This window comes from Aethalodelphis obliquidens, unplaced genomic scaffold, assembly GCF_003676395.1.
Source record: "Aethalodelphis obliquidens isolate GAN/ISIS:26980383/991018 unplaced genomic scaffold, ASM367639v1 scaffold80, whole genome shotgun sequence".
Taxonomy (NCBI): Eukaryota; Metazoa; Chordata; class Mammalia; order Artiodactyla; family Delphinidae; genus Aethalodelphis; species Aethalodelphis obliquidens.
This window is the reverse complement of record NW_020838024.1, coordinates 3,597,598-3,619,972: the sequence shown is the minus strand read 5'-3', so window position 1 is coordinate 3,619,972 and position 22,375 is coordinate 3,597,598. Positions and strand designations below refer to the sequence as shown.

The window sequence follows — 22,375 nt, the reverse complement described above, 5'->3', positions numbered from 1 at the left end:
TGTGTCCCCTGCGTTGGCAGGCGGATTCTTAACCACTGCGCCACCAGGGAAGTCCCCACCTGAAGACTTTTATTAAGTTGCGAAGAGTTATATGTTTCAAAACCCATTATCTAGTGGAGCAATTAAAATCAACCACATAACAGATAACAGATTTAAGTGACTTTGCCTGTTTCAGCCAAGCACAGGTTTTAAGTTTGTAGGCGCTGACAATTTGGGAGGAAGAAGCTCTCCAGGGGATGGGTTTTAAGCCCCCAAAATAAATAAAACCAATGCAGAGACTGTGCTGTGTGTGTCTAGACTGGCAGAGCAGTACAAAGAGCAGAGCTGGATGACGGTGGCCGATTTGGAGAAGGAGCTCAGGGAGATGGAGGCGCAGTATGAAAAGGAGTTTGGAGATGGATCAGGTGAAGATGAAGCGGAAGAACGGGAACTCCAAGACGGACAGGATGGTAACTTCCTCCATTCACTAAGAAACTGTAGGAAATAAATGTTTTTGTGTTCAGGGGTTGTGCACTCAGGATGCTCACAGATGTCCATAAAGGGCTCAGGTGTGAGACAACAACGAATGGGAGGGCAGATGAAAATCTGGAGAACACCTGGGTTCCGGCCGATTGTTGCCAGTTTCATGTTTGTTTGGTTTGTTTGTTTTTAAAGTGAGGCTGGAAAACTGGATTTTTATGTGCCATCTCCCAGTTTTTAAATATGGCAGATAATTGAAATGAAAAATAATTTGGCATGGCCAAGTGAAGGTAGACTATGGAAGTAGTATAATTGCAGTAATTTCATTAACGAACTCTTTTCTGACCATGTTTTGAACCATTTGGCTGCATAAATATATTGAGAAATGGGCATATTGTCAGGTGTAACTGGTTATTTTTAAAAAATGCAGTTAAGCAGTAGGTCAAGTTTTAATAGTAACTCTTTCCAGAAGAGCTGATACTGTGCACGAGTCTATCTGGCATATATAAATTGTCTCATTTCTGACTTGTAGAGGAGCTTCTCTTCGTGTCCTGAAATGTGTCTTTTCTCTTCCTCTATCATTAGAGCACAGGCATGTGACTACCTTACAAGGAGAGGATTGGGCATTGTTGAGAATAGTGATTGCTATACCTGACTTTCTCCACTGTCTCTGGCTGTTCCATGAGAAATAAAAGTAACTGATCTAAACATGGTTTACTTAATTTTACCTTACTTACAAATGTTGGTTTTCAGACTAATAGCTCAAATGATAAAATGACAGACTTTTATTTATTCCACGTGATCAGGAAATTAAATGTTTTCTTAATGAATTGCAAGTAGTATGTGTGAAAGTGCCTTGATAGTTATGAAGCACTGTGTAAATGTGAGGTGGCATAATTACGTAGAGTTTTACAGTTTATAAGGTGCTTTCACATAGAAGGTCTTGCTTGATCCTCACGCTATGTCCCTTATATGTAGGTTTTGCTCATATAGTTATCTCTTTGTTACTGAGAAGCTCTGGCATATGTCTGAGAACATATAAGAGCATTCTTAGATCCAGATTTTGACTTCAAATCCAGCATTCTTTATTAACTATTTGAATAATCAAACTATTTGAAAGTGTACACATAATTAGAAAGTATCTTATACGAAACATTGGAGGTATTTTGATCATTTATGATTTCAGTGAGAATGTCCTTCAGAATCATATTACCATTACTTATTATTAAAAAAAATGTAGAATATAGAAGAGATACCTTGGGTTCTTTATCGATCCCATAGTAAATCCAAAATGGCAATCAGTTTACTTGTTTATTTCTTATAAAGATAGAATATGGGATTGTGCAAAGACTTTCAACTGAGCTTAGATTTTGTGGTCTATATTGATAATAATTATTCCGTTGTAATAAAGCTTCAAGTTTATAAAAGTCTGTAAAGATAATGTTAAACTTTACGTGTAATACGCTATTTTATGACCTGTCTTTCTAATAATGACGGAATGTCATAAACTAAGCTTATTTAAGCATTAAGAGTAGATTACAATTATACATGTGTTCACACCAAATCTTGCTCAAGAGATAAACTAAAACACCTTTGTTGAAAAAACTGCTTTGTTATAGAACTATGAAAATGACATTTGATTTTCTGAACTTAGCCCATACCTAGGACTCTGAGAATTTTTTGAATTTTCTTCTAAGTAGGCTTATGAAAAGAACTTGAAAGGTAAAGTTATCTGTTTGGAAGCCTTCCTGTATAATTCAGTGCTGCTTTTAAAAGGCCAACTCAAATCTCGGTAACATTGTTTTTTCTTGGTGAGGAAGCAACAAATTTTAGTTTCTGATATGTGTGCAACTCTAGATACTTACTGAAGAGATGTTACTTGTTAACATGTTTTAGATTTATGTTCTAATCAAACAGGACTCTTAACTGTAGGCTTCCCTCTCATAGGTAAAGATGGTGACGAGGCTGAGGATGCAGAACTTTATGATAGCCTTTACTGCCCAGCATGTGACAAATCTTTCAAGACGGAAAAGGCGTAAGTTTAATACCTTTGAACTCACCTCCTCTTTTGAGGTGAAGTGTAGCACTTTGAAAGTCCTAAAAAAAATGCTTGTAGCAGTTGGTCACTAGCCCTCACCTGTCATCTTGGGGGATATCTTCCCAGCAGGGGAGGAAGAAGGATTTGTACCAGCAGGTAAGCCTGTTGGACTGATTCTCATTCATGTGATGTTCCTGTGTAATAGCTGCTTTTTAAACGTGTACGCTATCTCCAGAAAGAAACGTTGCTTGCTTTGGTGAGGAAGGCAGAGTCACACAGGCAAGGGGGCTAAACTGAGGCCAGTCATCTTTCTCCACAGTTGGTGCAAACTCACTTCCAGCCGTCATGCTCCCGTGAGGACCGTTGCCACCAGCCCGAGAACTTCAGATGTGTCCTGCCTGTAGTATAGTTGCTGAAGTCGAAGAACTTTATCTTAGGGGAACAGTCACGAAGAGAGCAGTATTAGAAAGGATACTATCATAAGGCAGGCGGGGAGGGGCCGGCTAGAATCTGGGAAAAGATGAGAGTAGAATTAGCAAGGGGAAAGGAAGCAAAACACGTGCAGTAAAGAAGGAGGAGGCAAAGGATGGAAAGGGAGCTCGGGAGTTCTGAGTGGTGTCACTGTGTAACCCCAGGGAAGAGCGATAGCGTAGCCGGAGGAGTGGCGCAGGGTGGGCAGAAACAAGCAAGGGAACAAAAGCAACGATGAAGGAGGCTTTAAAAGTAGTTTTTGTATTTGGAAAGGACGTCAAACTTACGGACAAGTTGCATGAATAGACTGTAGAGCGCCCGGTTCACCTGTTGCTCACATTTTGCCCCATTTGCACGTGCTCGTTCTCTCTCCACACACACAGACAAGGTTCTTTCTGAATAATCTGAGAGTAAGTTACATACATAGTGCTCCTTTACCTTTGAACACTTCAGTATATATTTCTTAAGAATAAGGACATTCTTCTACATAATCACAGCCATCAACTTCAGGAAATTTATAACGTTGATGTAGTACTTTTATTCCATTTACTGCCTATATTTCGCTTTTGTCAGTTGATCCTGTATTAATGTCCTATGTAGCATTTTCCCAACTTCAGTACAGGATCTCATCTAGGATCATGTATTGCATTTATTTATTTAGTCTCATTTAATCTGGACCAGTTCCCGTTTCTGTGCCATTGACATTTTGGAAGAGAACTGACCTTTAAAATGTTTTTTAAAAACAGACTATTTCTCATTTGGGTGTGTCCATTTCCTCATGATTAGATTCAGGTTGTGCATTCCTAGCTGGAGTACTGTGTAAGCATGTGTTGCTCTCAGGGTTTCTATCTGGAAGGACAGAAGTCTGTCTGCCCCTCATTGGTGGTGATCATTTTGATCATCCAGTCAAGGTGTTGTCTTGTTTTTCCACTGTATAGTTAGTATTTTTTCCCTTGCAGCGTGTTTAATATGCGGGGAGACACTTTAAAGCCATGCAAATATCTTTCTCTTCATCAAAATTTCCTTCCTGGATTTAGCACCCACTGATGGTTTCAGCTTGTACCAGTCTTATCTCTAATCATTTCAAAACGAGGCTTTTCCAGTGCCAGTGCTCCTACATCATAAGTCATCATTTGACCTTCTGCTGTGCACAAGAACATTTACCTGTCTGTTGTCAGTATGAATTTCTTTTCAGTGCTTTAAAATTCATTGTTGCCCTTCTCATGCTCAAATTTCCCAGATGTGGTTAGTGAGAATTCCTTCAACGTGGCTCCTGTGTCCTTCTGACATGTCCCAGCCATATTTTTGAGCACTCACTTTCTGGCACAAGATGTTCCAATTTCTCTAAGGAACCTTGGTCTTAAGGAGAGAATTTTAGTGGGAATGAAAAGTAGGCAACCCCAACTAGAAAAATCCAGATCTGAACAGGATGAGATAAAGTGGTGACACGAGTTTTCTACTTTTTAGTTTATATAACTCTCATAGCTTAAGTGTTGTCAGTTCTGTTTTGTGAAGTGTTATTTAGTTGCCCATGGGGGCACTGAACTAGACATTGCTTATGGAATTTCACACAGAATGGTAGAGGTGTGTCTTAGTTTACATTTAGGGTAGTGGCAGTGAGAAGGGAGACCCCTCTGGAAAAAAGCAAAAGGAGGTAAACTACTCTTGTGAATTAATCCCGTTGCAGTCACTCATACCAGCTTGTTCTTTCAGCATGAGGAATCATGAAAAATCAAAGAAGCATCGGGAAATGGTTGCCTTGTTAAAACAACAGTTGGAGGAGGAGGAAGCAAATTTTTCAGGACCTCAAACTGATGAAAACAGTCTGGATGCCAATTCTGAGGAAGAAATGGAGGATGCACCAAAACAAAAGTACTTCTAAAAATGTCACTACACCTACTTAGCACACTAGAGATTGCATTAAGTGCTGTTTTATCTCAAAGAAGTCATTCTGTTATGCTAATATTTTCTGTGTTTCTTCTAGTTAAGAGAACTTTATAGTATTGAAATGGTTAAAGACATGATGTCAGATATAATTTTTATAGACTATATTATGACTATTAAAATCGGTTTTATAACTGGGTAATTGATATGCTAACTACTATCAATTGAACCACTGTTAACATTTTTCTAAAATGATAATGTGGATATTTTTATTTTAATGCTTTATGATATTAAATATGTTTTAATATCTTATTTCTGTTTGTATCACTAATATTTCAGTATTTTTTCTTTCCACTTAGTCAAGTATTTGACGTTTTGATTTATATTTGTTCTTAGGCTTTCTAAAAAACAGAAGAAAAAGAAACAGAAACCAGCACAGGTATGTTGAAAAAGTTTTATTAACATTTAATATCAGATGTAAAGTTGGAGTGCTCTTGGTTATTCAGCATAATCTGTATTAAGGAGAGGGACTGTCGCTCCCTAATTTCATGTTGATTGTAAAACAGATTAAAAGGAGTTGAAAATATTTTGGTTTTTCAGTGCTTTACCTCATATATATGTGGCCAGTTTACCTAGTTATTGTTGTCTGTGTGTTTAAAAATTTGGCATGTGGAATTCCCATAATACAGATTAGCTGAGGGGACCATATTTAAAAAATATTTGGACACATGTGATGACAAGATTTTTAAATCAATATAACAGTTCAACTCAGAAATACATGAAAATCTGGGGATTGGGATTGATCATTGTAATAATGTACATGAAATTTCGGAAAGGGAACATTTGCTTACCCACTCCTGGGCATGTGTCTGGAGAAAACTCTAATTTGAAAAGATACATACACCCCAGTGTTCATAGAAGCACTGTTTACAATAGCCAAGACATGGAAGCAGCCTAATTGTTCATCAGCAGATGAGTGGATAAAGAAGGTGCAGTATATATACACACAATGAAATATTACTCAGCCATAAAAAAGGAGTGAAATAATGCCATTTGTGGCAACATGAATGGATTTAGAGATTATCATATTAAGTGAAGTAAGTCGGACAAAGACAAATATCATAAAATACCACCTATTTGTGGAATCAAAAAAAAATGATACAAATGAACTTACTTACAAAACAGAAGTAGAGTCACAGACATAGAGAACAAACTTATGGTTACCAAAGGGGATAGTGGTGGTGGGGGTGAGGCAAATTAGGAGTTTGGGATTAACATGTACACAGTACTATATATAAAACAGATAGCCAACAGGGACCTACTGTATAGCATGGGGAACTATATTCAATATCTTGTAATAACGTATAATGGAAAAGAATCTGAAAAATAATATATATGTGTGTAACTGAATCACTTTACTGCACACCTGAAACTAATACAACATTGTAAATTAACTATACTTCATTAAAAAAAAGTGGTTAAAAGAGCATTTGCTTAGAAACTTGTAATGATTGTGATTCTTGAAAAAAAAAGTTTTTTCAAGTTTAAATATTTCATACTGGGGGGTCCAAACTTAACCTCTTATCTTAAGAATTATTATTAAATAAAAGGGTATTGTGTTGTTATATGTATAACACAGTCTTGTGGATTTTTTGAATCTATAAAATCAAAATGAACTTGCCCATTTTACTAAGGGTATTTGGTAGTTCTACAGGGAATGGAATTGATTTCTGTGCTATTTTAATATAATCTAATTGTATTTGCTTATATTAAGTATTAAATGTTAAATGTAGCTCTTTTTAAAAATTGGAAATGTTTTTAAGAAAACTTAGGTAAGACACTAATAATTTTTCATAAATCTTTAGATTTTATCCAAATGTCTATAATATGTTTGATAATTTTGTCTTTCATATTCCAAGATGATACATGACACATGAGTTAATCACTATTAAAATTGTGACTTGGAACTTTTTGTCTCAGTTACAAAACCACATAGCAAATTATATGTTCCTTTTATAAAATGACTCATATCATCTTCCACCCAAAGACTCTGTAGTCATTTGTTTAGAACACTTTCTCTCTTGTGTGTCGGAACCACTGGAGTGAAGACAAAATGGAATGGAGAGGGACTTATACCTGATAGGTCCTAAAGATTGCAACAATAAGCACATGTATTTGTATTCTCTTACCAAGGAAAATGCTTCTGTTTACCAGCCCATTTTTTCCCTCCAAAGCTATATGTATTCCTTGATGATACCTCTTGTTTATGGTTTCTAATTATATCAGGGAGACAGCCCCAATTCAGATCAAGTTTTATGTAGCACTTTCCCTGGATATTTTCTAAGCTCTTTTTGAAGGGGAGGGTAGTGTGGAGACACGTACGGGTAGGTAAAAGAGCAGGAAGCAGCAGGTACTGAGACTCATGAAACTTCAGATTGGGAGTTTTCTGTATTGTCAGAAAAATTTGCATAAGCCAGCGAGGATTGTAAACGAAAACCCCCAAAGCTGAAATTGAACGTAAACAAACAAAACTCCCTTGTTGACAGCAAGGAAGAATTAACGCAAAAAAGTTTAGAATGTGCTGCTCTGAACACCATCCTTGGGACATGCTCTAAAGACAGAATTAACTCTAAAAGAAGAAATCTTGAGCTTTACTTAGGGGACATTTTGGTGGTATTGGTGTGGTATTTCTGAAACTATCTTATGTGTATTGTAGGATAGAGCAAATATACTAATGTTGTTGGGAACCATATTCTCTTGTGGGAGAAGGGAAATACAGGTATCAATTGAGGGAAAGAGAGAGGAAGAACACTAATGTTGGACTGGAATTGGGGGTATCAGTATGAGCTCGTGATATAAAAAAATAAATAATACATGCATGAGCAGTATACACTGAGGGCCCAGAAGCAGTGATACCCAGTAGCAATGAGCATATGTAGTTCACACATCTTTGTCTCTAAATCCCCTTGCCCAGTAAAAGGAGTCAGGGTTTGGTCCTTGGAGAAATGGCTGATTCTAGGGCTGAAACAGGGAAAATACAAGGTGAGCCTGCATTATCTATGCTAGAAATATAAGAGGTATTCAAAAATTGACGGGGATAAGTCAGAAGTACCCAGGAGTCAGCTTAAGGGCTTGCCGAATATGGGAAAATTTGAGTCATCAAAAAGAATAGTGGTCATAGATTTTTAGACATTTATTTTATTAAAAAAAAATCGTGTATCTATATTGAGCCTAAAAAAAGAGAGAGTTGGAGAAAGGAAGCAGATGGGAATGCTTCATTCCAAGAATATGAATTAACACACATGCAAATGGCAGGACTAATAGAAGCAGAAAACATCACTGTTCTGTATCCACCAGTGTAATAAATGGTTCACATAAGAATCATCAGTAGATGCCAGATCCATTGGGTGAATAGTTATTAGGGAACAGGATATTGACACAATCTCAAAGTAACACTCTGCACATATTAAAAAAAGAAAAAGGTACTTAACAGTAGAAAAACCTGGCAATACCATCTTAATCAAATGATGAAACTTTAATCACTGAAAAATGGGAACTGACATTTTGCTTCCTGATATAATGTATTGAGGACACAGAATTATCTTTATGATATTCTTGCTAGAAATGTTTAACCTGAATCTAATCACGAGGAAGTAATTAAAGTCAAACTATGGGACATGCTACAAAGCAGCCATCAAATTGTCAATATCATGAAAGACCAAGAAAATGGAGGGGGGGTACTGTTCTGGAATAAAGGTGATTAAAGAGATCTGACAACTAAATGCAACATTGGTCCTGGATTATATCTACTATAATGCAGGGGTTACAAAAAAGGACATTACTGGAATGTGGATATGGATTGTGTAACAGATCATGTCAATGTTAAATTCTTGAGTGTGAAGAGGGAATTGTGGTTATGTAGGAGAGTGTTTCTGTTCTTAGGAGATACGTGAGATCTACCTGCAGCTTGCTTTCATAGTTGGAGGGTGGGTGCAGAGAGAAGGAACATGGGAAGAAGAGAGGGAGAAAGCAGACATGGCAAAATGTTACCTGAGACAAAAACAAATCAGTTGTATTTAGTGAAGATGTGTTAGTCAGGTGTTTTTTCTTTTATCATGCCTGTTTGGTGGTGTTTTCTTTTTTTCCTGATTGTAAAATAGTTGCTCATTGCAGATCATTTGGAAAATATGGAAGAGTATAAATATCATCCCTAATTCTGTCTATAGATATTACTTAATGTTGAATTGAGTTGTGATCAGAGGTTATATATAATTTTCTCTCTACCGTCTTTGCTAATATGTTCTATTTTTTCACATAATTGAATCAATATCTTTGGAAACATGATTTTTAAGAGCTCTATAATTTTCCTTCATATATTCAACCATTCACTTATTGAATATTTGGATTGTTTCCAATTTTCCCTAATTTAATATTTCTGTAATGGGCATTCATGTTCTTAAGTTATTGTCTGCCTCTCCTTTTTTTTTTTTTTTTTTTCTTTTCTTTTCTTGCGGTACACGGGCCTCTCACTGTTGTGGCCTCTCCCATTGTGGAGCACAGGCTCCGGACGCGCAGGCTCAGCGGCCATGGCTCACAGGCCCAGCCGCTCCGCAGCATGTGGGATCCTCCCGGACTGGGGTACGAACCCGCGTCCCCTGCATCTGCAGGTGGACTCTCAACCACTGCGCCACCAGGGAAGCCCCTGCCTCTCCTTTTTATTTCCTGAAGATATCCTCCTACCAGAGTGTACAGCACATTACCATTGTTTATTGTAACTATTTGGCAACATAACATAAAAAGCCAGTAGTAGTATATTATTTGTTTTGTAATGGCACACATGTTTTCTTACCTAGAATTATGATGATAATTTCAATGAAAATGGAACTGGAGAAGCAGTAAAGGTTGATCCAGAAGATAACAGCCTAAATCAAGGCAGTGCCAAAGGATTGGAAGATAGTCCCCAAGAAAATGTCGGTGTTACAGAGACTGTGGAACGGTGTGATGACCCCAAAAGTGAAGCTAAAAGGTAAGTAAGTCAGAGTTGCTTGTTGTTTTCTAATTACTTAATGCTGGTGGTGAGGATGGCTTTTCATCTATCAAATAAAACCCCCTTTCCCGTGATGGACGCCATGAGTCAGATGTATCTGTGATTTACACCTACACACGTACGTTTACAGAGGACGGTGTTGGAGGGAGAATGCTAGACAGTGTGCTCAGACATTGCAGCAACATGGCCCAAAGCAGAAAGGAGTCACGTGGACCCAGTTTTTGTTCCCTTTATCCTGCTCAGGTTCTTATTTTGCCCAGGGTCAGTAATCCTTGGCACTTGCCTGAGAACAAGACTACAGACAAGACTGTGCCCCATTCGCCTGAGTATCACTGACCAAACCTCCATGCTCGGGCCAGGCATCCTGCCTTCAGCCCCCGTGCAGGTCGTCAGGGCATATGTGCACAGCTTGGGGCCCTCGTGCTCTAGAGGCCCGGGAGTCCTGGTGCTGCACAGGCCACAGCGGCTGGCCAGGGGAAGGTCTCGCTCAGGGCAGGTGGCATTCCTTTTCCCCTCCTCTCCTTGTCTGACTTTCTCGCTCCCATCCTCCTCTGTTCCTCTGGAGCGGAATAATTTCTTATTCCTTGAGGAAAGGTCTGAACAGTAGGCAACCGCAGGTTCCTGTCACAGGACCATGAAAAAAGAGTTCAAATGACAGAGTGAGGTGGAAGCCTGAGTTGAAAATGCTCAACGCTGGAGTAACAGTGAGGGGTGTGGGATTTAGGTGCCATAAATGAGGAGAGAAATGCCATGGAAGCCTAGAGTAGGCCTGGAGCTGTAGGAAAAGGAGAACAAGGAGCTCCATACACGGGTAACCTGGATGCCTGCCTTGGAAGACTTTGGACAGTGGAAAGCTGGAAGGGGAGGTTACACACTGCTCTGATGCTTGGTGTGTATTCCCATGTTAAACATGAGGAAACTGAGTCTGGGTTAAATGACTTGCCCGAGAACAAAAGCTGGTAAGTGGGAAAGTCGGCATTTAATCCCATCTGCCTGACTACTTGAAGGACCCAGTCCAGCTAGCTCCACGGGGCCCAAGCATCCTGTGAAAGTCCCTCAGAGGCTGCTTGGGTGTATGAGGGATGGGCCAGAAGTGGGGCTCCAGGCCCCTGAACACCTCCGTCACATAGAGCTAAAGTATTTTCATTCATTTTCCACAGTACCTCCACTGTGGGATTCATTTGGGGGAGGAAGAAGGGTTCTCATTGCTCAAACTCAGACTTTCGCGACTACTAGTGAAGTCGTGAAGTTCAGCTTTCTCACTTAATGATGTGAGAAAAAGAGTCAGAGAATTCAAATGGTGTCTTCACTGCTGAGGAGTGACGGGGCTGGGATAGATAGCCCGCCCCCACCGGCAGGTGTCCCCTCTGCTGCTGCTCTGCAGTGCGTGGATGCTACTAGCTACCTAAAACGTGTGTGTATCTAGGGCACATTTTTATTTTTTTTTCCTTTTTATTGTTTTATTGAAATATAGTTAACATACAATGTTATTTTAGTGTCAGGTATACAACATAGTGATTTGACATTTATATACATTACATTAACTGATCACCACAGCAGGTCTAGGAACCGCCTGTCGCCATACAAAGTTATGGCAGTATTGTCGAGTATATTCATATGCTGTACATTATATCCTCTCTAGAGTACTTTTTAAAGATAACGTCTTAGATATTAGCTTCAGAGATGTAGCTGCTGCCTTTCATAATAAGGTGGATTGTTCTTTGGGAATATTATCCTGAATTTTCTTGGATATATTTGTGGCCTATCTGTGATGATATTCTGTAAATTAGTAAATGTTAATCTGTTGCCTTTTATGTCATGGTGTCTTTTTCTTGATGCTTTCAAACCTGGCTGAATACTGCATACTGCTGTGCTGTTCTCCTAATCAGCATCGGGTGAATGTGTAGGCCATTTAACTTAATACAGACTCCTGGGTTCCGCTCGAAGAATGGAATGCTCAAGTGCTTGGCAGCATTGTAACTCATTGGCTATAACCCACTCCCTCTGGTCTGTAAATTCGGTTGTGCTCAGATTTTACCCTAAGAATTTGGTCAGCACAAATGAGGGAAAAAGTATGAGAGGACTAAGGAAAATGAAAATTCATACAGATTAAGCCAGAGGGATGTTGTGGAGTTAAAGCAGAACAGGAGGAAACTGACTATACTGGCTGGCAATTTCTGGGTTATAGAATACAGGGGAGAAAACCCCACAGATCAGCAGAAAGGACAAAATCTTAATAAAAGAAAATTCTTTACATTTAACAAATGTAATTCTATAAAAAATGCATTACAGTGTTTCTCTCATTTCACTGTGGAACTGATGAAATGTTTGTCATCAACTGGATCAGGTTTAACAAGTTGTGTCTTTGGGGAAACACACACTTAATGTCATAGATTATTTGTGAGTACTACTGGTTGGCCGTGAAGATGGTTTGCTTCAGTAAATGGAGTATTAATTAGCTTTTTTACAAAAATACACCATATAAAAGTTCGGAGCTATTTTAGTATTCTTGTTTTAGCTTGTGTTTCAACTTTTAAGTAAATTCCTTCGTTTTTGTGTCAAATTTGATATCTGATGATCTCTAAAGTTGTTTTTTAAAGCTGTTTATTTGAGATGTGAAAACTAATTTACTTGGCCATTAAAATGAACGAATTAGCCTTTAAAATGCATGTCACTCTTTTTAGTCTTCTTGGGAGCAAGGTGACAGTTAAAAGGGGTACATTATTATTGGATTATACTGAATTCTTTCATTTATTTTCCAGTGTTTCTAAACCCAAAGGAAAGAAAGCCAAAGATACTAAAAAATCTGTCAGAGTACCTGCTGAACTACAGACAGTGGTAGGTCAAAATAATATTGACAACTCTTCAGTGGACCTTGTTGTTTAAGCAGTATAATCTTAATTCTAATTCTGAAGACGTTACGTGTGTATTTGGTGAGCCCTTCTGCACCTGCTGCATAGATGTGGCTCCATCAACAGTTTTCCTTGACGAACGTAGAATTTATGTGCCGCTGACATTTTTTTCTTTAAAGTAAGCAGAAGCACACTGGACATATCAGATTGTACCAGAACAGTTACTGTTCTGTTTTCCGTTACTCTGAAATCCAAAGCCTTATCCATGTGGTATGTCCTGTTGAATGTCTCAGGACCCTTAAAGTTGATGGTGTAGGTTAATGGAACTCGACTTCCAAGAACAACTGCCTCTGTTGAGCCTGTCTTAGTAGCTGTCCATTGTGTTACAAGGTCTTTATTTTGCAGTTGTTTGATATTTAATCTCAACGTGAAAACGCTGCTCTCAGATAATAATACTTGCTTTTGTTTATTTTTTTTATGTTGTTTTTTCTTTTTTTTTTTTCCCCTTCTCAGAGTGATGTTCTTATCAGCTGTACAACCTGCCATAGTGAATTTCCATCCCGGAATAAACTTTTTGACCATCTAAAGGCCACAGGTCATGCAAGAGCACCTTCGTCATCATCTTTAAACAGTGTAACAGATAGTCGAAGCAAAAAAGAGAAACGTAAAAACAGATAGAAATCCTGCCAATGCTTTTTCTTTTTGATTGTCTCTCGATTTTGACACCAAAAACTGAACTGAAATCATCTAAAGAGTTAAAATTTCAGTCATCTGCAATTTATTGCATTGTGGGAGATTATTTTTATCTTGTAGAAACTTTTTTTTGTTTAATATATATTTTTTAAACATTTCATTGGTGATTGAATTCTACTTTTGCCATCCGAATTGACTTGAATGTCTCAGAACAGGTAAATACTGTAAAGTATGCATTCTTGACTTCTCTTGGCTCATGTGGACAGAAATGTACAGAGAGAATTAAATTATTTTAACACGTACAAATGCTCCTTTCTGTTTCATTTTGTGAATTTCACATTAAGTGAAAGTATTTTTATGTGATAAGCATTTTTATATGATTCAGTGGTTTTGTGTTTTGTTATGCTTCACGATCTGTTGAAGACTCAGATCATTTTAAAATCGTCATGGATTTTTTCCACCTGATACCATGATTCCAGTTCTGATTTTAAAACTACTTCTAAATAACCTGTTGTTAATTACTGCATTTTTTTTCCCCTCAAGGACAATGATAAGTAGAAACTAATTGAACATATATGGTTGTTTTTCAAGAATAGTATCTCTTCAAGGTATAATTATATTGATTTAACTTGAGATTTTACTGGTAATTATCAATAAGATATATCTTTTGGTTTTTCACTCTGATTTGGCTCACGGAGATGGAACAAATTTATAGGGTGTGTCCTCCTTAGGCATAGGGACAGCTGTAAAGCATGATTGATCAAGGTAGCAGATGGTTCAGAATTTATTCTATTTAACAAGAGGTATTCTGCCTTGGGTTTTTTCACTATTTTCAGAAGTTCTTTTGTTTTTTCCATCATTCAGTGGAGAGAAACTTTTCCTTTACCTTTTTTTTTTTTGCTGTATGCGGGCCTCTCACTGTTGTGGCCTCTCCCGTTGCGGAGCACAGGCTTCAGACGCGCAGGCTCATGGGCCCAGCTGCTCCGCGGCATGTGGGATCTTCCCGGACCGGGGCACGAACCCGTGTCCCCTGCATTGGCAGGTGGACTCTCAACCACTGCATCACCAGGGAAGCCCCAAGAGAGAAACTTTTTTAATGAAAGATTTTTCACTAGGGCTGATATTTATGCCCTAGATTATCTACTCTGTAGCAAAGATGAAAAAAGAAATACAGAGAATCTTTATAAGTGAGTGTGGTCAAGTATATGGATCAGTGATGAGTCAGGTTTTAGGGTGGATTAAATAGGCAATGCTTTTAGTTCACTATCTTGAAATAAGTACTTGCTGTTCAGTGAAGTTATTTCTCTCCTTATATCCTTGATCTTCAAATGAAACAATCTTCAGTTATGCATAAGTTCTAAAACACAGGGTCCCCGAGGGCGAGGTCTTTTCTGAAAGCTTCATTGATAGTATTGATGATGCGGATCATTCTGTGAGATGGACTTGAAAATATGCATTTGTAGCTTAATTTTTAGTTTGTTTCTTTTTCATTTAGATAGATGTTTATTTTCTTTACCTTCTTCCCTTTCTAACTTCTATTGCTAATTCCTCCTAATTGTTTTCCCCCCTTTCTTGGTCCCTTCAGGGGAAATGCCAGCCAGTTTTCTGTCTTTGGTCTTTTCCTCCCAGGCTTCATCTGAACACTCACCACCTTCCTCTAATTTGAACTAGATGAATTGGCCATAATTATGAATAGGAATATTAATGAATGGGAGGGCATATTAGTCACATGTTATTTATTGTTCAGTAAAAAATAGGAAGTCATCTTGAAAGGTAGAGAATGTCCTGCAAATGCCCTTCAGACCTTCCTTGCTTTCCCTTGTACCAACCATGCAGGCATATTTAAATTTATTCCTGCTACATGTGAGGATTGATTGGGGTTTCTTGTCACTTTTATTCTCATTGACAGAAGTCATCCATACTTTTTAAGAGATCTTCATCAGTTGTGATCAGAAATTAGATTTCAGTTCTAATCCTGTGTGTGACGCTGATAAGTCATTTAACTTCTCTGAACTTCGTTTTCCTTATCTCTAACACAGTTGTTAGCATAATAATATTGTCTTCATTTATCACCCAGGATTATTATGAAGATCAAACAAAGTAGTACATATGAAAACGTTTTTTAAATACAAAAGCTTTATACACAATGTTATTGAATTTAGATGAGTTAAATCTTTTTCAGTTAAAATATTTGCAGATAGAACTGTATGTGCTGAATTGAATGCGCTTTAGGTTTTATGGGAATTTCCTTTCCAATCTACTTCTGAAGAGGAAAACAGAAACATATGTTATGGCAAGGGTAAAATGTTATTTTTGGTGGATCACAGACGTTCGATTTTGTTTGTCTGAGGCAGAGCAGAATATTCAAAAATACATGAGCACATATTTTACGTTAATCTCATTAAAGCTCAGTGGTAACTACCATCTTGATTGAAGTTAGCTCAAGTGTAGAAGGTGCATAGCTTGAGGGTTCTGGAAGGAGAGGGTTAGGGGAAATCCCGTTTATTCCTCCACAATTCATTCAGTGGTACCAAAGCTAGGGTTCTCCATAAAGCCCAGTGAGACCTTCCCTATTTCAAAATAGGAACAGTATCCTTATCAAAAGCATAGCACTATAGGAAAATAGGATGGCATCAAAATGAAAACTTCTGCAGAACAATAGGCAACATAAGTAAAAAGACAAGCCTCAGACTGGGAGAAAATGTTTTGATACATATAACTGACAAAGGATTAGTATCCAGAATACATTAAACGACAAAAGAACCTCCTATAAATCAGTGAGCAATTGACAGTTATGCATTAATACCGAGCAGTTCTCAAACTTTTTGGTATCAAGATCCCTTTACAGTCTCAAAAATTGAGAACCCCAAAGTGGTTTTGTGTATGTAGTTTATATCTACTGATATTTACTCTGTTAGAAATGAAAATAGAGGAATTTTTGAAGTATTACCTTATTTAAAATAATACATGTTAAATAACATTATGGAAAATAACTTTTTCAAAATGAAAGTTTAATGAGAAGAGAGGCATTTGTTTTACATTTCTGAAAATCTCTTTAATGTCTGGCTCAATAGAAGACAGCTGGATTCTGATAGCTGCTTCTTCAATCAGTCTGTTGCTGTATGTTTTGGTTAAAGTATGTGAAGAAAATTGAGCCTCATGTGGATAGGAAATTGGAAAAAGAAGGACCTTGTGAATCTCCCAGGGTCCTCAGACCACGCTCAGAACCGCTGCATTAGAAAAATGGGTAAAATATATGAACAGAAAAAGCTTGAATAGTCAAAACAGTATGAAAAGGTGATCATTGTCACTGATAATCAGGGAAATATGACTTAGTTGTTTCATGTTTTCAGATTGGCAAAAGGCAAAAAGTCTCACAAGATCAAGTGTTGGTGAGAATGGAGAAATGGGAACAATTGCTTCAGTTTGATGGTGGCTATGAAAGTTGAAGACGTACCCCCTGACCTGACAACTCCAGGGGTATACTAGCGTCTCACAGTGTCTGCAGAGGCACAGCATGGGCTCTACCTGAGGACTGTCACCCAGGTCCCACTCCTGACCTGCTGAGTGAGAATTTGCAATTAACAAGACTTCTCAGGTGACTCGCATGCTTCTTGCATCTTGAGAAGCAGTGCTCTCAGGAATCCAGGCGCCTGTGGACAAGGAGACTTAGTGGCTGATCACAGCTGAATTGCTTGTATCTGGGAAAAGTTGGAGATGGACCATAAATCTCCATGAACAAGAAAGTGGATAAATTGTATAATGGACAATAAGATGGCAAACAAGCAGTTCAAATGAGTGAACTGGATATGTAATACCAATGGCTAGCCTTAAAAAAATACTGAATGAAAACAAGCTGTCAGAAGGTGACATGTATGCCACTTATATATAGTTTTTTTAAAGTACTGTTGTTATTTATAGAGAGAAAATATAGAACCATCAATGGGAAACACATCATTCAGAAAAGTAGTTGCCTCTGGAAAGGGAGGGAGAGGGGTGGAATGGGGGCGTGGCAGCAAAGGGGCCTTATCTGAGGCAAGACTTCTAATTAAGATCTGAAGGAAGATGTTAGCATTAATTCTGGGTGGTGGGTAATGAGGGTTTATCACTCTACTAACATGTTTTCATGAAATACTTCAAATATCCAGAGAAATACAAATTAATGTTCCATTTTTTGTTAATAGAAAATACACTTGCACGAAAGGGGAGATAAAGGTTTTCAGGTCTACATTTTATTCCTAGCATATTCCATAAGCTCACTGTGGCAGAGGCTGTTACTTGTTTCTCTCAATATTCATTCTCCCCTTCTTCCTTATAATTCTGATTTTTGATTGGGCACAAAGCCACCTAAAATTTTACCTTCCTAGCCTCCCTTGCAGCTAGGAGTCTGTAAGTTCTGGTCAGTGATCTGAGCAACTTTGGGGACATGTCCTGAAAGATGTGGGATGTCCTTATTCCTTCCTCCGCCAGCTTCAGTGAACGGGTAGGTAATGGTTGGCGCTCTACCCCTGTCTGGGACCATGAATCCTCACAGGGCAGAGAAACTGAAGCCCAGGAGCTTCCATCCTTGACATGTAGAGGGACCCTATAAGGCCCAGACAACCTCCTTATGCATTCAAGAGAAATAAAACTCCTGCATCACTGAAGCCTCTGTTGTTTTGCATTTCCTGTTGCAGGTGACTCACGTCCTGATTGCTTTTTTTTTTAATTGAAGTATAGTTGGTTTATAATGTGTTAATTTCTGCTGTACAGCAAAGCGATTCAGTCACGCATATATATACATTCTTTTTAATATTATTTCCCCTTATGGTTTATCTCAGGATATTGAATATAGCCAGTCGCTTCTTATTTCACCGTGTGTATTGTTCCCTCCCCATATGAGAGGTATAGCTTCAACAGTGGCAAGGATGTGGACTCTTAGCTCTGAGAGATCTGGGATCAGGTTACAGTGGCAGCACTAATTATGTGATCTTGGGCAAGTCGTTTAAACTCTTTAAGCCTCTTTTATTTTTTTTCATCTGTAAAATAAGGGTGAAATCAACCTTGCCGAATTGTAAAGGTGAAAACTTAAGTGTGAACACTGCCTGGCACATGATAGGCACTCGATAGCTATTAGCTTTTACTTATTTTCAATAATCTCTTCTGCTTATAAATTTTCTTGCTTTATTTAACTGTTCACTTTGGTTTCTGAAATCATCTAATGGGGATGGTAATTTGCAGAGAAATCCATGATTATATTGATCCTATGGTGTATTGTTGTTTTTTTTTTTTTTTTTTTTTTGCAGTACGCGGGCCTCTCACTGTTGTGGCCTCTCCCTCTGCGGAGCACAGGCTCCGGATGCGCAGGCTCAGCGGCCATGGCTCACGGGCCCAGCCGCTCCGCGGCACGTGGGATCTTCCTGGACCGGGGCACAAACCTGTGTCCCCTGCATTGGCAGGCAGACTCCCAACCACTGCGCCACCAGGGAAGCCCTATTTTTTTTTAAGTACTAGTGTATATATTGAAATTCTTTCTGGCTCAAATGGAACAAAATTTTTACATGCTAAAGCTGAAAGTATGCTATTTCAACGTGGTTGTGTGATACCAATGGAAACTGTCTTGACGATCATTGATCCTAATTATGTTAGAAGACTCAGTGCATTTGTACAGAGAATTACTTTGCCATTAAAATGAGACAGGGCCCCAGCATCACTGACGTCCTTTCGGATACAAAATGCCTTCTGAAAGCAAGGAAGGGTTCAAATTATCCTTCGCAGTATAAATTATTTGAATGTCACTTAGAGAAAGTTTCTAACAATTTCTAAAACAAAAAGGTCATGGTGTCTCTCCGCATTTAGATAAATTGGTATGTAGTTAATATATCTTCAGGTACTTTTCTTATTTTCAAATTTAATAATAACTCATACTTTTGTGTACGAGGTAACAGTAGTCTCAGCATATGTGAAGCAGAACTTCCAACAGTTCCATCCAATAGTGGAATCCGTCTCTTAGGATGTTCTGTAACTGTCCGGTCAGGGTTCTCTGCTGGAAATGCCATAGAAGGATGCCTGCCCTGGGGGTAGGGGGATTCCCTGAGTGACGGCAGGATCCTGGGCTGGGGTTCTCTACCTGCAGCTCCAGGGAAGCCCAACAGCTTGATGAGCGCTCTGGCGAGTGAGCTCACACCGCTCTCCGCTGGACCGCTTCTTCAAAAACCGGGGCTGCGTGCACGTGCTTTCTCTCCAAACTTGAATTGGGTTTTGAAAGCGCAGGCCCAGTGCAGATGGCTAATCACTGCAAGGAGATTGAGGAGAAAACTTATCCCAAGTGGGCGGGCCCATCTGCAGGCACTTTTTAGCTGAGCTGTGTGTTCTGCGATCTGGGCTCACCTGAGAGAAAGCTGTGCAGCTGGAGAGAGACATCTTTGGTGCTCTCCACACCCGCTCTGTAGGTGCCTTTAAACCAGGCCCCCTTTGTCTTCCAGAATCCGGTGGCCGGAGGTGGGCCCAGGGAGATCCAGTCTCTGCTCCTTAATCCCAGCCGTTCTTCCTGGGGCCTTGCCAGCCCTACTGCCCAAGGGCCCTACCCGCCTCAGGTCCTGGACAACTGAATCCTCATAACAGCAACAGTTTGAGAATCAAGGTAGGCACGTGAGGGAGCCTTTTGAGGTACGTCAAAACTAAAAGAGTATTTCCTCCACTTATACAGGAGATCAGTGTGGAGAGAGTATGGGTCTTGAAGTTAGATTCACATAGGTTCAAATCCCAGCTCCAAAGTTATAAGCTTGTTAACTAGGACGTATCACACCAAAGCTTTGAGCCTGTTGCCTTTAAATGGGGATGGTAGTATCCATGTCACACGTTAGTGGTTCAAATAAGAAACTCTCGTATACGAAGAACCCAGCAGAATGCTTGACACACAAAGGCTTGCCCCAAATAGTGCCACACACTATTAAATCCTAGTTCCCATTCTATTCTGTTCCCTTTCCCCGTGAAGTACCCCAAGGGACATGGGCTTAGTTGCCCAGCTCTTCACCCAGTTCCCCCTGTACAGTGTGTTTTCCTTGCACTCACACTGGGCCCACCTGGATCACCCAGGATAATCTCCTCAAGACCCTTAATCACTCTGCAAAGGCCTTTTTGCCATGTGAGAAAACATTCACGGGTTTCAGGGATGAGAATGTAGACATCTGGGGGCAGGAGGTGCATTTTGCTGCCAACCATAGGCTCCTCACTCGAGGGGTTGTTGTAGAGACCGAAGTGACGGTGCCTGTGGAACACGGCGCTCTGCCTGCTGCACAGCTGCCCTGCTGGCAGGTCTCGGGCTTCAGGTAGACCGTGAATTTCTTGAGGGCAGAGAGGGGCTTGTCCTCCTTTTCTGTCCTCTACCATACCTAGCATAGTGCTGGAACCACAGCACGGCCTCAGCAAGCCGCTTGTCGGGTATTTTAAGTGCAGAATCCTAGAGTGGCTCCGCTTGCAGGTGGGTCGGTTCCAACAGTCACTGCCACTCAGCGGAGCCAGGTCCTGGCTGTGCTCGCACAACACGGTCATCTAGTGAGAGTGCCCTGTCTCCGCCAATGGAAGACAGACCCTCACTCGCTCTATACACGCTTGGTGAGAAGTTGAACCACGAAAACCTCCTGAATATTCAAACTATGAGGTTTGTGTGAAGCTAGCGTTCTCCCTCAGGCTCGGGATGGAACATAGGTTCCTCCATCAGTGTTGGCATGACCCTTCTAAAGCAAAATCATGCAGCTTTGAGATGACAGAAGCATCCAATTTGGTTTTCTTTTAAAGGCAATTTGAAATTTACCAGCTTCCTAATATTCTCAAACCCTCTCCTACTTTACAGGAGACAGACTCAGGATCCAAAAGAAATGCTTATGGATGAGTTCTAGACAAAAATAAAAGATAAATGAAAAATATATGACTCGCATTAAAAATGTAACTGGAACAAAATAGAATAGGGAAAACATGATTCAACCACAAGACATGGAAATGAAGTGGGGATTAGAGTTGACGGCAACATCAATGTGAGACTGGGTGAAGAGGAATGTCCGCTGCCCTTAGGACGAGGTCCTGCTCTGCCCACCCTGCGCTCAGTTCTGGGTGCTGCACCTAAAGAAGCCTTGGAAAGGAGCACTGAAAGTGGCAATGTCAGGAATAGTTGAGAAGTTTGGGAACACTGATTCTAGAATATAATGGAAATTAATTAAAATACTTAGCAATATTTAGCTGGAGAAGTGACATCCCGAGGGAGTCAAACTAGGAGTCTGTTTTCTTCTCTGCATCCCACCCGTCTGAAACCTCTCCCCCTCTCCACTTTTCCAACTCCTACCCTTCCTTCAAGTCATACTTGAAGTGCAGGCGCACCCCTCGGATTCTTGGGACCTGGGGGAGGAGAGCAAACGGACACCCACACACCATATGTTGAAATGTTTCAGAATTATATCAAGCTAACAAACTATTGAGTTAAATATGCTTTACCCTCCTACCTTGGTCATTATGACTTATAAGCATCCAAAAGGCCGGGTTCAAACTTTCAGTTCTCAGATTCCTTGCATTTCCTACCAGAACGTGGTGGCATGGAAAGACTTGACCTCCGACCTCTCCTCGCCCTCTCTTCCCACGCTCAGCTCCATCCTGCCTCGTGTGTGTCCATGTAGCTGTCCTAGCTCTCATGTCCAAGCATCTAAACTCCTGCAATCAGCTGCACCAGGAGACCAAGGTAGGCCCTGCACTTGAGCTTGGAGCCATTTGGGCAGGGGCTTCTGGAATTCTGGGGTCTGTGGATTCCTTACTCCCTGGAGAAGGGCCTGGACAAAGGAAAGCTGGAATGGGACCCCTCTAAAACTGGGGGCCCAGAGCAGGGGGCCCTATTACCTGAGCTTTCAAGCAATGTTATTTAAGTGACTCCTTTTCCGTGAAGCTTTCCCAATATCTCCTCTC

At 39.8% G+C, this 22,375-nt stretch overlaps 1 protein-coding gene across 6 annotated transcripts in view; it reads left to right on the top strand.

Moving 5' to 3' along the window:
- Positions 1-21,417, top strand: part of DNAJC21 (DnaJ heat shock protein family (Hsp40) member C21) — a 35,262-nt gene extending 13,845 nt beyond the window's left edge. For 2 of the 6 annotated variants that reach the window (XR_003429900.1, XR_003429899.1), the window contains 8 exons: positions 298-449; positions 2,407-2,494; positions 4,682-4,840; positions 5,249-5,291; positions 9,706-9,878; positions 12,662-12,737; positions 13,265-13,659; positions 16,798-18,090. Coding sequence is in view for 3 of the 6 variants with exons in the window: in XM_027092619.1 (XP_026948420.1) it covers positions 298-449; positions 2,407-2,494; positions 4,682-4,840; positions 5,249-5,291; positions 9,706-9,878; positions 12,662-12,737; positions 13,265-13,429 (856 nt within the window). In the remaining 3 variants the exon portion in view is untranslated. Of the gene's footprint in view, positions 1-297; positions 450-2,406; positions 2,495-4,681; positions 4,841-5,248; positions 5,292-9,705; positions 9,879-12,661; positions 12,738-13,264; positions 13,747-16,797; positions 18,091-19,908; positions 20,067-21,278 lie in introns of those variants that run through there. The other 4 variants (XR_003429901.1, XM_027092620.1, XM_027092619.1 and 1 more) reach the window with 4 other exon arrangements.
- The last annotated feature ends 958 nt before the right edge of the window (positions 21,418-22,375 follow it).